Source organism: Dasypus novemcinctus, chromosome 12 (genome assembly GCF_030445035.2).
Source record: "Dasypus novemcinctus isolate mDasNov1 chromosome 12, mDasNov1.1.hap2, whole genome shotgun sequence".
NCBI classification, from domain to species: domain Eukaryota; kingdom Metazoa; phylum Chordata; class Mammalia; order Cingulata; family Dasypodidae; genus Dasypus; species Dasypus novemcinctus.
The window spans coordinates 54689545-54706553 of record NC_080684.1 but is presented as its reverse complement, the minus strand read 5'-3'; the positions used below and the strand labels follow the sequence as shown (position 1 = coordinate 54706553).

Sequence of the window (17009 nt, the reverse complement as noted above, 5' to 3'; positions counted from 1 at the left end):
AAGCAACAAAGCATTGAGAAAGTATAATGCAAAAATATAAAACTAATCTTTACATTAAAAAATTTATATGTATATATATATTTTTCTTTATTAGAGAAGTTGTGGTTTCACAAAACAATCATGCATAAAAGACAGGATCCCATCATCAACCTACCATCAACATCTTCAATTGATGTGTAACATTTATTACAATTGATGATACCACACTTTTATAATTGTACTATTAATTAAAGTCCATAGTTTAATTGGGGTTCAATGTATAGTGTAACTCCACAGATTTTTTAAAATTATTCTGTTATACGTACAATCTAATATTTACCCTTTTAATCAAATTCACATAAATATTTCAGTGCTGTAATTGTGTTTACAATATTGTGCTATTATTCCCACCATCCATTACCAAAATATTTCCATCATTCCAAATAAAAACCCTACATTTTAAGCCTAATTTCCCATTCTCTATCCTTACCTGGTCCCCTGGTAACTTCTATTCTAGATCCTGACTCTATGAGTCTGCTTATTCTAATCTCTTATTTCAAATTGGTGAGATGATACAATCTTTGTCCATTTGTGGCTGGCTTATTTCATACAACATGATGTCTTCCAGTTTTGATGATGTTGTCTCATGTATCAGGACTTCATTCCCTTTAATGGCTGAATAATATTCCATTGTGTGTATACGCCACATTTTTTAAATCCATTCATCAGTTGATGGACACTTGCGTTCCTTCCATCTTTGGGCAATTGTGAATAGTGTTGCTATGAACATCAGTGTGAAAATACATGTTTGAGTCCCTGATTCCAATTCTTTTGGATTAATACCTAATAGTGAGATTGCTGGGTCATATTGGAATCTATACTTAGTTTTCTGAGAACTTCCAAACTGTCTTCCACCAGCAATGAATGGGTTTTCCTCTTTCTCTACATCCTCTCCAACACTTGTTATTTTCCATTTCCCACAGCACTGAGGAAGCACTGCATCTTTAGAGCTCTACCACCTCCATGCCTGTCCAGAGAGGTTTAAAACAATGGCTGCTACTGCCTTTGCCTGGGGCAAGGTTCAAACAATGGTTGACCTCAGAGCTGGGTCCCCAGCAATCTGAATTCACTAATGAAAAGCCATGATTTGCCATGCCCACCTTGTTCCTGAGGAACAGAATTTCTGTGGCCCTTTTTCTCACCAGTGAGGTAACGAGGCAGCCTACCATGAGAGTTGGAGTTCAGTGCCAGTAGCCACTGTGCAGAGAGAACCATTTATTGTTCTTTACCATAATTTATCAACTTCTTCCTCTCACTCTTCCTTGGATGTTGTACAGTTTTTCTGACATCCAGAATTTCAAAATAGTTGTTTCAGACATTTCCTCCTTTTTAAATAGTTGTATTAGTGAAAGGACTGAGTCCTGGAGATCCCTACTCTTCCTTTTCCCCAGAAGTTAATCTTTACATTTTAATTATATTTGCTTCCATTAGATGCTATTAGATAATTTCATTTTTTCATATAATAAGCTTAATTTTTAAAGAATTTTTATATTACAGAAAGTTACATTAAAAGTATAAGGGATCCTATACTTCAGCCCACCCCCTCTAACATTAGATAATTACATTTCAATTTCTACTAGAAGAAAGGTTTAAATAATTATAAAACATTTATCATTTAATCATAATAAAGGACTAATAATAATAATGACTAATAAGAAACTTTTTGTGATACAGGGGTTTCTAGTCACCAAAGAGAGGTAGCATTTAGGAAAAAAAAAAGTATTTCAACACATAGAGGAACAATAGTTGAACAGTTAAATCATTGTTTTCATGCCATTCTGATTCTGATTTTTGAAAAACACCCTTCCTCTAAGTTTATCTTAAGAAGTGGCTTGTTTGGATATGGGAGCATGCAGACATTTCTCTAAGATCAAAATGATATTTTGCATGTTTAAAAAATCCATTTCTTCACCTAATGAGTTTTAATATTGTAAAAAATCTGTATGCTCTTATATATAGTTACTAAATATAGAAATAAATCAGAGAACCTTAACTTAAAACAGCCTGCAAGTACATTTTTTTCAACTCTAGACAGTAATACATTTTCACGCCAATTTTGTTTTCAAATATCTTTTACATAGCAATTACAGATCACACCATCAATGCCCCAACAAACATCACCAATATTGCCACTGTTGGATTTGTACTACATTCTGGAACAACTTGACAAGGCCCTAGACCTGTCAGTGAAATAGTGTGAATGTATTTGTCTATACGGTTGTCCTGGACTAGTAAAATATCCCCATTTCTCACTTTTGCTACTAGTCTGATATATTACCTAGACATAAAATGAATCTATTGGTAAACTTGAAGTTTGTGAATTGCTTTTTCTGAATGTCCTGATAAAAGTCTTTGACCACCACAAAATTGATAAATTATATATATCCTGACTGGTAAAACTGCAGTGACTCTTCTAAATCAAGATGCTCACAGACTCTAAGCCTTGTCCATGAAGTTCTCCTCCCCTACCACTGTTCTCATTCAGACCCCAGTGCTGGTGACTAGTTGAGAAGAAAATAATTTAAATGGGAAATAATTGGTGTGTATACTCAGAAAAACTAGGTAAGAATTATGGCTGATCCTTACCTGCCATGTGATCATGGCTAAGGTGTCATTTTCTCTAATCCTTAGTTTCTCCAGATGGAAAATATAGATAATATGAGTATTTACCTATAAAGTAATTGTTATTTTAGGAGCACGCTCAAGGCAGGGATGGGGTGGGGGAAATGCCTAGAGTCAATGACTTCTTCAATCTAAGACAAGTAAAAATGTTCTAGAGGCCCAAAAGAAGGGAAATTGTATGCACTAAATGGACAGAGAAAAGTGCTTGGACGAAAAAAATATAAAGATGAAAAGCAGGAAAAAAAGGCCAAGATGAAAGCTTCTTTAGACTTTAAGAAAGTGGCCCTTCTAAGTCTGGCAAAGGAAAAATGCTTGGAGCATTCTTCAAGCTGTGGGATCTAGCACCCTGTTTATATATGGAACTCCACTGAGATGATATGACTACTGGTAATTCAGGGGATGTGGGCTCTAATTAGGCTCATCAGCAAAATGCCCTATGCCCAAGTTGGCAAAGAAGCAGCAGACACTAGCCTTCAGTTGACCAGAATGACAGACAAGATGCATACCAAACACTCAAGAAACATGCACTATATCCATTTCTCTCCCATTCACTTTTTAGCTGATTCTCTTGATCAAATAAGACTGCACACCTGTGTGGATGAGGCCAGAGGGCTCTTGTTCACAGATTCTGGGCTTAACAAGCTCTTTGGTATGTTCTCACATGAGTGAGCATGACAGAAGTAGAAATCAATAAGGACAGATTAAATTTCCCATATACTCAGTGACGTGGGGGAGTTCTTTTTAGTGTGAAAACCATACTTACTGCGCTACCATATTGTTATTAATGGTGAGTATTTATCTATCACATCCTTTCTATTTTGACTTTCCTGGTTATCCAGCTTAGAATTCATAATTCAAATATTAATCAATTCCTGACAAAATATTTCATCTTCTTTGCAGCTCTGTCCTTCACTATTGGTTTTCTCCAGTGTTTGTTATCTTACAGTATTTGTCATCTCCATACCTGTACTTCTGCAGTTCAGCAGCACAGGAGAAAATCATGCAACTGAGCAGATTAGTTCCATTATAAATTTGCAATTACCAAACTCAAGTAAGCACTCAACACTTGCTGGAAGATATGCTTTCCTACTCCTTTCAGTCCTCCTCCCTCCCACCTTAACAAACTTGTCCCAAACAGCACTGAAATAAAGAGAAGTTATCAGGAAGGAGTTCTCTTGTTTTCACAATACCTAATCTCCAAATTTACTGGAAGCATCTCTCCTCTTCAGGACCAGTCCTTTCACCTTCTCAAGGATTGAGCTATCAGAGTTATCTCTTCCTCTAACAGTATTATCAAACTTTTTCCTGACTCTTTCTCTACCAGCTGAAAGCTGGTTAAGTGTCTCCCATCCTTGAAAATGAAACAAAAAAATCCTTCCTTGAACTTTTATCTCCCTCTAGCTAGTAGAATTGATACCATTAAACAATATTTTTTATCACTTTTTTTTTATCTCCTTCCTTGGCAAATTTCATAAAATAGTACTCTACATAACACTATTTCTACTTCCAAGTACTTTTTCACGCTTCAACCCATTCTACAGATACCAATAAAAGTGCAGATTGCCAAAAGAATGTTTTTCAGTTTTTATACTATACCACCTCTCAGCTGCATTTAATTTCGTTGACCGCTTCCGTATTCTTGAAACACACTTTTCTCTTGACATTGGTGACACCACACAATTGGTATTCTGCCAGCTTCTTCAGGTTTTCTAACTCAATCTCCTCTGTGACCCCCTCCTCCTTTCTTAATCTCCAACTATTACAGCCTTTCAGGTCTTTTTCCCAGAACCTCAAACCAGAAGCCTGAGAATCATTCTTGATTTCCTCCCCTTCAGCTCCTCACTCTTCATCAAATCTATCCCTAGCCCTGGTTAATTCTACCTTCAAAAAACATTTTGAATCCATCCACATCTCTGTATATCCTACTGACACCCTAACTAAGCTTCCACCACCTTTCACCAGAATAATAAAACACCCTCCTGATTTTATCACCCAATCCCTTTCTTGCCCTACTGAATCCCAATGTATTATTTCAAGTGGTCAGAGAACTCTTTTAAATATAAATAGAACCATGTCACATTATAGCAGTCCTTTTGAGCCACTGATTTATAACATTTGGGTTGTTATAACAATAATTTTGAAATTTGAAGTAGCACAGGGAAAAAATTATAGTAATTATATTAAGGTTCATTATTTTTTATATAGCATTATATAAAATTCAGAAAAAGAGAATAAAACTTCAATTTTTAAAGGGTAAAATACATGGGTAAATACTTCCTAAAAGAGTAATGAAAGGAATACATACATGCAAGGAGAGAATATATGAAAGAAATTCCAACCTTATTCGTGATAAAAAATATATACACTAAAATATCAAAGGCTTGACTTTTTAGTCACTAAATTAATAAGAAATTCATTTTGAAAATATATAAGAGCCAATGCTGTTTGCTTTAGTGCGTTATGAAAAGAGAATCTTCAAATTTACTGCTAGCTAATATTAGAGAATGGTTTAACATTATGGAAGAAAATTTTGTTCTATGCACTGAGAAAGGTATGCATTGAGACAATCCAAAATATAATGGAAATATCTACAATTTGAAGATATTACAGTGTTGTTTATTCAACAAGAACTGGAAAGCAACATAGATGTTCACAAACGGGGAAAGCTATATATGTTAAGGTGCACCTAAGTCCGTGCTAGTATTAAACTATGTAATGGAATCATCAAACAATTATAAAAACATGAGCACTAAGGAAAAAAATTTTCTCAACAGAAGAGCTTTATTTTCAAGTGTCAATACTTGTAACATTGCCAAATATATAGTTCTAGGCTATTACATGCACTTTCTGAGAAAAGAGAACATAAAATAAGAGGGACAATAAATTAAAAAAGGAAAAGAAACAAAACTGCTGATGCAGGAACTAAATAGGTTAGAGAAAAATGCCTCCAAGGCAATTTTATTGTACTTCTGAACTAGCAGTCTAACTCCATGGTAGTATCTCCAAAGAGTCAGGGAAATGTCTTGATAGGTATATCCAAGTGTGTGCCTGTTTACAGACTGGCAGGCACTTACACACATACCAGCACACACATATATTTAAAATCCATCAAATAAATGTGTTGATAATTTTAGATACATTTGAAATAAAGTGATGAAAAATATTGTTTAATGGTATCAATTCTATTAGTTAAAATATATATTTTGATACCTGAAGTAACTGATGAAATATAACCACTGCCTTCCATTGAGCAGGGCAAGTGCCTGCAGATGGCCAAATAGAAATACATATTTATTTAATAATAAGGGATTTTTAGGTAATGCTATATACCCTTACTGGTCAGTTATAAACATACCCTTCAGAGGCAAAATGATAAAGATTCAATGGATGGTCTGTGTATAAAAAATTAATTGAAATTGATGAATAATGGTTATTTCTCCCTGATTCAGAAGTAAGAATATCTATTGCTGTTAAATTTTTAAATACTTGTTTTTTATTAGAGACAGACTTCTTGATTTTCAAATCCACAGTATCTTTCCTTAAAATTCAATGTTTTTTCCTTTGCAACACGTTCATTAATTTTAGCTCGGTAATTAGGTCTTTAACAAATTAAATGATAATTATGTCAAATCCAAATGACTAGAAACCAGGAATGATGACATCATTATCACATGGTTTTGACTAATCACAGCAAATTATAATCAAGTGTTAACCATTTTCCCGCTCACATGTCTAAAACTGCATAGCATTTTAAGTGAAACATGAAGACATTTGATCAAAAACTGCCTATGGCCATTCATTTTTGATTAATTATGATTCAGCTACCATCTGGATGAAAACACAGTACCATTTTCTCGAAGGGAAATTAAATTTTGACACACTGTCTCTGTTCCTCTATTATATTCTGACTCTTCTTTTATCTGAAAACCTATATGCAAAGCACCAAATACTCTCTCACAAAAGCAAGCCCACAGTTACCAAATAAAAATCCTGCATACACATGTTAACATATAACACCTCATTGGAATACAAGTTATTGAGTATGTTTTTGCTACTAATAATCCCTATGGCTTTGTGCCTGTCATTACCTTCAGGCTATTAGAATTTTATGAGCACAAACCAATAATAATGATATTTCCCTTTTGCTTTTTATCCACACCTCATTGCCTTACATTGATTTGCATAAGCAATTTCCACCCTGATAATTGGAGCCAAACATCTTGTTGTAGGTTACCTTATGGAAAAGAGCAGTTAAATACTAATCAAGAGAAATCCTTCTTTATTCAACCATATTTTCGGTAATGTTGAATTATCCTCACTGGTTGAGCAGGAAGGTGACTCAATTTCTAACATGGATTTCAGAGTTTGACTTTATATCAAGCTTAATAATGGTTTTTCTTCATAATTTCAATTCCTGGGTGTTGACTCGTAAAAACTTGAAGAACGTTACCACAAGGCCCAAATCATTAAAACAATATTGTTTTGTTTGAAAAGGAAGAGCACTCATACCAGATACTAATTATTTTTTTAATAGCTATGAGCCAATCAATGTTATCTGAGGATTTCTTAATCGTAGCTTTGCTTTTTTATTACCAGAAAAATCAGAGAAAAAGAAAAAGATGTTATTAGAGAAATTAAAACAAGTAAAAACAAAATAAGAAAGCTCCAAGTTATATAAAAAATTCTATCTGAACGGATCATTACCTGAATTACTTGTCTTAAAAGTAAGCCTATAAAACTACATATAGAATCAGGATTTGAGCTATAAGAACCTAACCTAAATTTAAAAACAAACAAAAATATGGAGATCATAATTTACTGATCAAACGCATATTTTAACCTTAAGCTTTGTTTCTTAAGAGTGAAAGTTAACATATAAACATTTAAATAACACGAATCCTAGGAAGTGAAAGAGGTAAGAACTGCTAAAACATGTTTCGGGGTGGGTGATTTTTATTGGAGGAGAATTTAGAGAAAGTAAATGTGTATAGAACAAGAAAGACTTCATGGGGAGTCTGTAAAATCACCAAGACTCTAGCAAGACAGAAAAAAATAAAGAGGACAAAATTTGAGCATATATATATTCCAGTAACCACACAGGAAAGAAAAGTGAACAGCATAGAGCATTGAAGTTTGTCCAAATGAAGAAGATAGAAATGAGGTTACACTGCATGCACACCACCCCAAAGCCCCACCAGTGAGGGCTCTGCTTATGTTTGGGTGGCATTATAATGATAAAACTACACTTAAATACTGTAAACACGAATAGATGTGGTGCACCCAAATGATCTTGCTGGTTTCTCCAGAGAGGATCAGCTAGGAAGGCACTCAGAGAGGCTAATACCACGGACAAAAATGAAGTCATAAAGGGTAGGCACTATAATGTATATAAAAAGTATAACTTGAGCTTGTACGCAAGACATGTCTGGTTACTACTTAGCTGCCTATTGCATTTCTCTCTGACTGTTTACATTCTTGTATATAATGTATCATTCAACTGTTTTCTCAGTCATCATCATTCACTGGAATCTATACTAGAAAGAAATTCTGAAAACACACAACCTCACTCTGCAGATGTCTTACATATTGTTGGTCTTAAATTAAAAGCAATTTACGCATATTGCACCTTAGATTCATCTCTCTGCACTTCCCAAACCCTAAAAGGATTGGTCCACTTAGGGTGAGGGGAGTAGATGAGGTGCCAATAGTTGTGATCACACACACACACACACACACACACACACATACAGTTTGAAACTCTTAAATTAATTTTAATTAGTTAATTAGTTAATTAAAAATAAAAACTTTTTTACAACAGTGAATCTTTTCTTCTTTGGCTCCTTATTTTAGAAGAGCAGCAACTTTAGAAATCTAAAAATTTTAGACACATTACAGATACTGATTTGCCCTAACATACTTTACCCAACTCATTCAAAGAGGAGATTAAAGATTATAAACCCACGGGAAATTTCAGTGTAGTTATATAATGAGTGAAATACAATCATTGTTGGTTGGATTTTCCTAATTTCTCCTAACATAATTCTTCACAAAATTACTGAAATCAGTTGTTATACTCTAACTGGAGAAGAATCATATGGTCATACTATTGAAGGAAGAGGAAAATAAAGGAGTAACTATCATAAAGCTCCAGATTTTAATATGATGAACTAAAAATAATATAAATAATATTTAAACAATATAACAAATAAATGCATAGATTTAATGTGTCAGATTGTATGTTGGCAACCACCATTCCCACTATCTTCTACACTCAAACCTTCTACAGACTGGAAGCCTGGAAGCTACATTTTCCAGATTTCCTTGCTGGTAGGGTTCAAGTTGAAGTTCTGCTAAATGAGAAGCATGTATAAGAGATATGCAAGTACTAAAGAAGGAGCCTTCATTCCTCAGATAGCAGAAAAGCAGGCATGTAGTCTTTGGCAGGAGACAGAAGTAAGTGCTGTCAATGGCTTCCAGATGTACCACCAGTTGCTGAGAACTTGGGTGTTCCTTTTGATGCATGAATTTCTTGATTTTCTGAAGGTTAGCAGTGACTTCCTTGGCCTTCACTCCCCTAGTCCACCCAAAAGTTTTATAGAATCCATATTCCCTGTGCTAAATTTCTTTCTGTTTCAAATACCTAGAACCATTTTGGTTTTGATACATATTATATACTAGAAGTGGTTCTAGGAAATAGAACCTCAAAAATGGAAATCTAAGATTGTTTAGCTGTCGTGATTAAATTTGAAGGATGTGGTATCACTGACAGTGGGTAATAGGGCCCTCATAGTCCATTATTTTCAGTGCCAAAACAGACTCTTAAATTATCACCTATAGTTGCCTAAATTGCAGAAAAAATTCTGGGGAAACAAGTGACTGTTTCAATAGAAGATTTTGGTAGAAAAGAGAATTACAAAGTCTGCGAAGTGGATGGGCTATAACTGACTCAAATGGAGAGATAACAAAAAGAAAACAGTAATCTCATTGCTTTAAATGCTCAATTTAAGACATGGTCAGGGAACCAGAAATATTCAATGACTATGTTCAAATAATCTTCTTACTCTTCTAGGTTTAGAACCAGTGTAACTGAAAATCAGACCAGGGTTTAAACTTCTAAGGGACACAATTACAACTCCAGTTGACTTCATGGTTTCAGTAGTCTCGTATGTGAAAGGGAACTCACATGTGATTGGGAACTGTGGACACTGAGTATCGCAATGGAGACCTTGAAAGTCTAAATCTCACTGAGCACTCCTTGGCATCAAAAGCAGTTCTTCTTGTCTAGGACGAAGAAAGTTTTCCCTTGTTTGAATTCACTATGAGACTTATCAAAGGTGATGCTGATTCTTTTGAAGGCCAACCTCCAGTATACCTCAATGCCATGAGATCCAAAAGTATAGCTGATTTCAGCAGATTTCAATAACGGAAGTAGAAAACCTGATCGTAGATAATACAGCATATACACTGAAAATCACCAAGAAATTTTCAAAAAATTCCTTAGAAAATGTCACTTTAGGTAACTAATTTAATCATGCAAATGTAATGTCTCCAGAGCAAAACATAATGTGAACAGATAACTGAAAAACAAAGGAAATATAAACTCTTTCCTAATACTAGCAGAAATATACTACTGGCAAAAACTCAGTAACACCGAATTTTGTTTTGGTTTGACTATAGTTATAGTACAATATACATTGGATGCCATATAGTCTTAATAGAAACTTAACTGAAGATGCAAAAATAGGGAGTATATATTATTGCAACTATTTACATCAAATTAAGAACAACTGTCTCACATTAAAGCTGTCAAGCCCAAATAGAATAAATAGTAAATTGCACATAACCTTTCATTCAGAGAATATGAAAGTTGGAAAGAATTTTTAGACATTATCTAATCCAATGTTGAGTTTTATACCTATAAGTATAGAGACCAAGAGTAGTTTAGTGACTGGTTGAAAGGTCATCATTATTAGAGCATGAACTGAGGATCATTTTGTTTCTCCCTACTCATTCCATTGCCACATGCTTTCTGAAATATACCTGCTGTTGTTTTGGAAAATTGACAATGTTAACAGTAGCTATACAGATTTTGCAAACATGAAAAAATTAGTTTACATTTTATCGAAAATACAGTTTTTAAAAATATGTACAAATGCCATTCATAACTCAATAACAGAAAGCTTCAACCTTGGCTCCAAGTCTTACTTTTAGTTCAAACATCAAAATGGAAGCTAAAATATGAATCGTAGCCAGGGCTAATTCTTACGTTGGCATACTGTGACGGTTTGAATTTTGTGAATCCAAAAATATTAAGTTCAGAAACTAATCCATTCCTATGGATGTGAGACTCTTTTGACTAAACTACATCAGTTAAGTGTGACTCAGGTTGGGTTTCCACCTCTTGCTGGGTCCGATATAAATGGAGACAAAGAGAGACAGACCCACAAGAAAAGGAAGCTATCATGTTTGATCCTGCAACGTGAGAGAAAGTACTGCAGGTTTGTCCACAGCTGAATTCAAAGAAAGAAGCCCCAAGAGGCTCAAAGAGTTGAGGCCCAGAGAGAGATAAGCCATATGCCTGGTAGCTCACAGTTGAACTCGGGAAGAAAGCGGAGCAGCTGAGACCTAGATAGGAGACCTGGAAAGAGATAAGCCCTGTCCCTGGTTGCCCAGAGCTGAGCTTGGGGAGACAATAGACTCTGGAGGGGAAAGCAGAGATCAGCGTCCATCTTTGCCATGTGGCAGGACATCAGGGTCAATAGTAGCTGACTTTAGTAAGAAAGCATCTCTGATGATTCCTTGATTTGGACATTTCACAACCTTGGAACTGTAAGCTTTTACCCCAAATAAAATTGCCATTATAAAAGACAACCTGGGGAGCAGATGTGGCTCAAGGGGCTGAGCACCTGCTTCCCACATGGGAAGTCCCAGGTTTGGTTCCTGGTATGCCTCCAAAAAAAACTACAATAAGCAAACAAACAAAAAAACCAACTCAGGGGAGCTAATGTGGCTCAGTGTTTGAGTGCTGGCTTCCCACACATGAGATCTCAGTTCAATCCCCAGCCCCGGTATCTGAAAAAAAAAAGCCAACCCATTTCTGTACTCTGCAATGGCAGCCCTGTGGCAAACTTAAACTCACATACAATTTATTTACAAAACTGTTTTGAGACTTTTTTTTTTTAAATGATGTGTAAGACTGAACTATTTAAGCATCAGACAAAATTCAAGAAATCAGGAGGATTAATGAAAAATATGATCCAAGTCCAGACCAAGGAAATTGTGATTATCGAGTACTAAACTGTTCTCTGGACTTTCTAGCAGCTAATAAAGTGGGTTATATGGCTATTGGGAACAAAACTTTTCTCAAAAAGCAGCTAGTCTTTTGGGCAATATATGTGAGTTGGAACTTTAGAGATATTTTTTCCACACAAAATATTATAAAAGGTAGAAAAATTTAGTTGAATCTATATTCAGATACTTTATAAGTTAAATATGAACATGGAAACTGACCCATAAACCTAATACCCTTCTATATTAATTTTATTTTCTTTTATTATATCTGTCATTCTCTTTGTAAAAATGTGTCTTGCTCTCAAAAGAACTTAAGATGAGCACTAAGAAAACACACAATTTCAAAATAACACAAATTTAGATGGATAGGAAATCAAGAGGAAATCACCATTATAACATTGTTCCTATGTGGAAAAAGAGAGCTGCAGTCCAAGTACAATAAAAAGAAAAAAAGAAAAGAAAAGAAAAAAGAGAGGAAAGTGAAGTGAAGGGAAAGGAAGGAAAGGGAAATTTTAAAATGAAAGAAAAAGTATAAAATGCAAACTATTTGAAATTTGGGGATGTCTACAACTCTAAATCTAATCCTGGAGTCTGTTTGCTAATAATGAGTTTCCGTTTGTCAATATAGATATAGCCATAGCTAATGTGAAAACAATTAATAGATTTTAGAGTGGAGGTAAGCACTAACATGCCAGATCAGGCGTTTCAACAACTTGTAAATGAAGACTCCCCAGAGCCGTGCGGAAGGGAAACATATTAATATCAACTCTGTGACCACTTAGCACCTTGACATGAAGTGTCTGTTCAGGAGGTCATCTCCAAAATGTATCCCATACATCTTCATGCACAAGAGATGATCATTTATCACCTAGACATAGGGATCTACTGTAAACTAATCCAAAAAGTGCTGATGATACACTAAATCAGTTTGAGTGATGAGTGTAAATAAAGCTGCAAGTGAAGTCCTGAAGGATACAGATCTAACTGATCAATGAGATGTCACAAGGCAAATGAAATGCAATGTTGACAAACATAGAGTCCCACAGTTGAAAATTAAGCAAATCAAGTATCAGATCATAAAAGCACACATGAATACAAGCTTCAGATGAAAGTTTAATATAACAAGAGTTAGACGGTATAATCTGTTTCAGATAAAACAGAACAGACTGGGTCAGTGGCAAAGGATATATTAAAATAGATGTATTTTGCATATCATAGAAAGTATGACAGGCTAAAGAAAAATGTTGCACAACAATAATCTTTTTCAAATAATTTAATTATTCAAACTGCCAAGTAAATATAGGCAGAGATGAGGAAAACAATAAAAATTGTATATAGAAAATGATTTCACATCAACTTGCTCCCGGGAAATCAAATTCAATTTGAGTTGCCCTTATGAAATCTTAAATATTTTCTGGAACTGTCATGTTACAATTTCAATGGGGAAAAGCAAAGGAGAAAATACAAGGAAGGACATTCCTATAGGCAGTTGATATTCATAAAGGGCACTTCTTGAGAAAAAAGATCTTCCCAACTTTGTGCTCAAAATGGAGCCTTTAACACATAGCAAAACAGGTCCGATGGATTCAGCTTTTGTGAAGGTGGAAAGAGCTGATTAAAGTAAATTTCAAATCCTGCTGGAATAAATCTGTAAAAGATTTCGCAAAGGAAATTATTCGTCAAGAAGTTTTCATTTTTTTCTTTGTTGTGTTAAGTATATAGCTTTGTCATAACATATTTAACTCTTACTTTGTATTTTATCTTTTGGTTTATTTTGGGTAAAGATAGAATTATACTCCTAAAATATGACCTGATCCCAGACGTAGTTTATTTAAATTCCAAAATGAAAAGCTTACTAAGAACAGATAAGATTGATTGCTCTCTCTGTTTTAGCATAATTGTATTTCAGGTGAACATCAATTTACTTTAAAGGACACTTCTAAGTAGCAGAATGCATCATAAATAATTCATCAATCACAGCTGCTAGAAACATGATTTGCTCCAGTAGATTTCAATGGAATAAAAGTTCTATTTTTCTATATTTGTGTTTGCTTTTAAAGCATTTAAGAATCCTCCTTTTCTATGAATCTACTCCTAGATTCCATACTTCATACACTAAATGAAGTATGATAAACTGCTCCTTTTTGTTCTTTGTATAAAACATTGTATTTGCTAATAGGAACAAAAGACATTTAAATATTTTTGGAACAAATAACAATCAATGTAGGTCAACTGTAAAACAACAATACAGAAGATGCCTATCTGAAAAATAACATTAAGCATTTTCTTAAATACATAATTCTGGTGAGGTTAATATAATTTGTTTTCACCTTACATACATTTACATGGATGAAAAGGAAAATAAGCTTTCTGAAAAGTCTTATATAATTATTTAAGATCTTACATACTTGAAGATTACTCCAATATAATAATGCAAACTAAACATATACTAAATTGCATAACAGCTCAAGTTTGGTTGATACAGTGATTATGAAATCTATAACTTTCATTTATCATACGGAAAGACAATGTTTACCTTACACATCTTAAGGATTTCCGTCAAATTAAGGAATTATTATTAGCAATTGCCCAAACTGTGAAAAATCTTTAACATAAATATATTGATAAGAAAATGTAAGAAAAATAGAAAGCATTTTACTTACTTGCAAACCTCTCTGAAATACTGAATGGCCCATAAAATTAGCCAGCATTCTAATTAAAGCAGCACCCTGTAGGAAATAATATTTAAAAGAAAAGAAAAGAATTTCAACCTAGTAACATATTCCAAAATGTCCTCTATCAATAAAATATAGTCTGATTCATTCATGTTATTGTGTTCTAGAAAATGCAACTAAGAAACAAAAGTATAATGAAAACTATATCCCATTTATATTAACAATTGCATTTTTCTTGTAAGTCTAAAAGTTTTGTGGCTCAAAAATCTATAATTGCAGAATAGAATTCTTCTGGATAGATTGTGACAATAAGCTGTAATTCAAGGAAAATAAACATCTTACCAAACACTCAATATGATGATGCTAATGAAACATAGTTTTTTATCTGCAAATTCATAGTCTGGTAAGGGAGGGATGTTCATGCTAATTTTAAAAATCATATTAAAATAGAGCTTTGGCAACATAGCTACTTACAGCTTTCTTAGCTTAATAAAGAACACTTTAGGAAGGATTAAAGAATAAAGAGTACTTGCTAAAATCTCTGAATCTGCAACCCATGTTCAATCCTGGCTCTACAACCTACTCACAATGTGTGTCAGATTGAATTATGTACACCAAATAGACATATTAATCTTAATACACATTCCTCTGAGTGTGAACCCACTTTAAATAGGACCTCTTGAAGATGTTATATTTTGTTAAGGTATGGACCAACTTCATGAGGGTTGGTCTCAATCCAGATTATTGGAGTCCTTATAAAGAAAACCAGAAAGTCAAAAAAGCAGGAAGTCAGCAGGAACCCATAAGAGAAAGGAGAAGGTGTTGCTATGTGATGGGAAACCCAAGGCCTGCTGGCAGCCAGCACCAAAACACTAGTCTTTGAGAAGACATGGTCTTGCCAACACCTTGGTTTGGACTTCCAGTCTCTGAAATTTGATCCAATAAATCCCTTTGTTTAAGCCAATCCATGGAATTTGTGATAGTAGCTCAGGCAAACTAAGACATCATGCTTCCTTGGAAATTTTATTTCACAGCTCCGTTCCTCACTGTAAAATGTGGGAAACAGCCCCTATATCATATGGTTGTTCTGAAGATCAAATGCATTAGTAAATGTAAAGTGCTTCAAGCATGGTCTGAAAAATATTGTGCACAATACAAGTATTATATGAAATTGGCTAATTATTTTAATTCTATTTACTTATTTTATAAGTTGGATATAGCCATATATATCCATCTTCAAGTAAAACATGGGATAAATATAAATACAGCAAGAGAAAAATACTACTTTAAGAGTCCATCTCATCTTGAGAACCATTATTTTAACTTTATAGAATATGTGCAAAAAATGAACATGTAGTCAATATGAAACATTCCAAGTAATAATGGTTAAGCCCAAGTTATCATGAACTAGCAAAAAGGTCAAGTGAAAAAGTAAAATAGTACATTGGTTATAGCATTTAAATTGCAAGAATCAAAAATCTATTTACAAGAGTCCACTGCCAATCATTCTAACACATCACCCATTTTACTGTCTTTATGGTACTTACTGGTCTGTGCAATCATCTGCTTTTATATTTGTCTACTTTCTGTTTTCCCCTTCCAGAATATAAATTCCATAATGGCAGAGACATGTTTGTCTTGTTTACTATAGTACTCCTAGTGCATAGACCACTGCCTGGTATATAGCACGGGTTCAATAAATATTAGCTGCATGAATGAATGAAAGAGTGAATACAAATGTGGACAAATTGTCACTTTAAAATTATAATACTGATACATGAAGACCAGGTTTGACCTAATTATAGCTTAAAAAATCTAGGTAAACTGGAAAGATGATGGTTATGATATAATGATAGTAATGATGCAAAGGCTTATCACTATTTTATAAATATTTCCTCAAATTAAAAATCCAAAATAAATTAATATTATTAAAAAAGGAAAACCTCAACAGATATACTATAATTGAGTCACTACCATGGCCTAGTGACTTGATAAGCAAAATAGAAATGAGCATCAAAGAAGATGGTTCAATCTACACCAAGATATTTTAACTATGGAACAGTGGTTGTAAGCAGCAGAAGTTTCAATATAAATGACAGCTTGGTTCTAGGCAGAAAAAAACCCCTTGTGGTTACATATCCCACTTCATAATCATTACAGAATCACATTTTCCAATAACTCATTTCTTCCCAGGTGTATCTTTTTACAATACAATCAGAACTACATATGCAGGAGTTCTTAATAAGGGGTCCACGAGCTTGAATTAAAATAAAAAAAAAAATTATTCTTGTGTGGACGTATTAGCGTGGGTGTAATATATTAATATTTTAATAATTAATACACATTAGAGGGTAGACTTAGTAAGTAAGGTGTCCATGGTTT

General features: G+C 34.0%; 1 protein-coding gene across 3 annotated transcripts in view; it reads right to left on the bottom strand.

Moving 5' to 3' along the window:
* TRHDE (thyrotropin releasing hormone degrading enzyme) overlaps positions 1–17009 on the bottom strand; it is a 391431-nt gene that overhangs the window by 110634 nt on the left and 263788 nt on the right. For 2 of the 3 annotated variants that reach the window (XM_058308434.2, XM_058308436.2), the window contains exon 7: positions 14616–14681. The exons of the other annotated variant lie outside the window; for it this stretch is intronic. In XM_058308434.2, coding sequence (XP_058164417.1) covers positions 14616–14681 — 66 coding nt within the window. The remainder of the gene's footprint in view (positions 1–14615; positions 14682–17009) is intronic. 3 annotated transcript variants of the gene reach the window in all.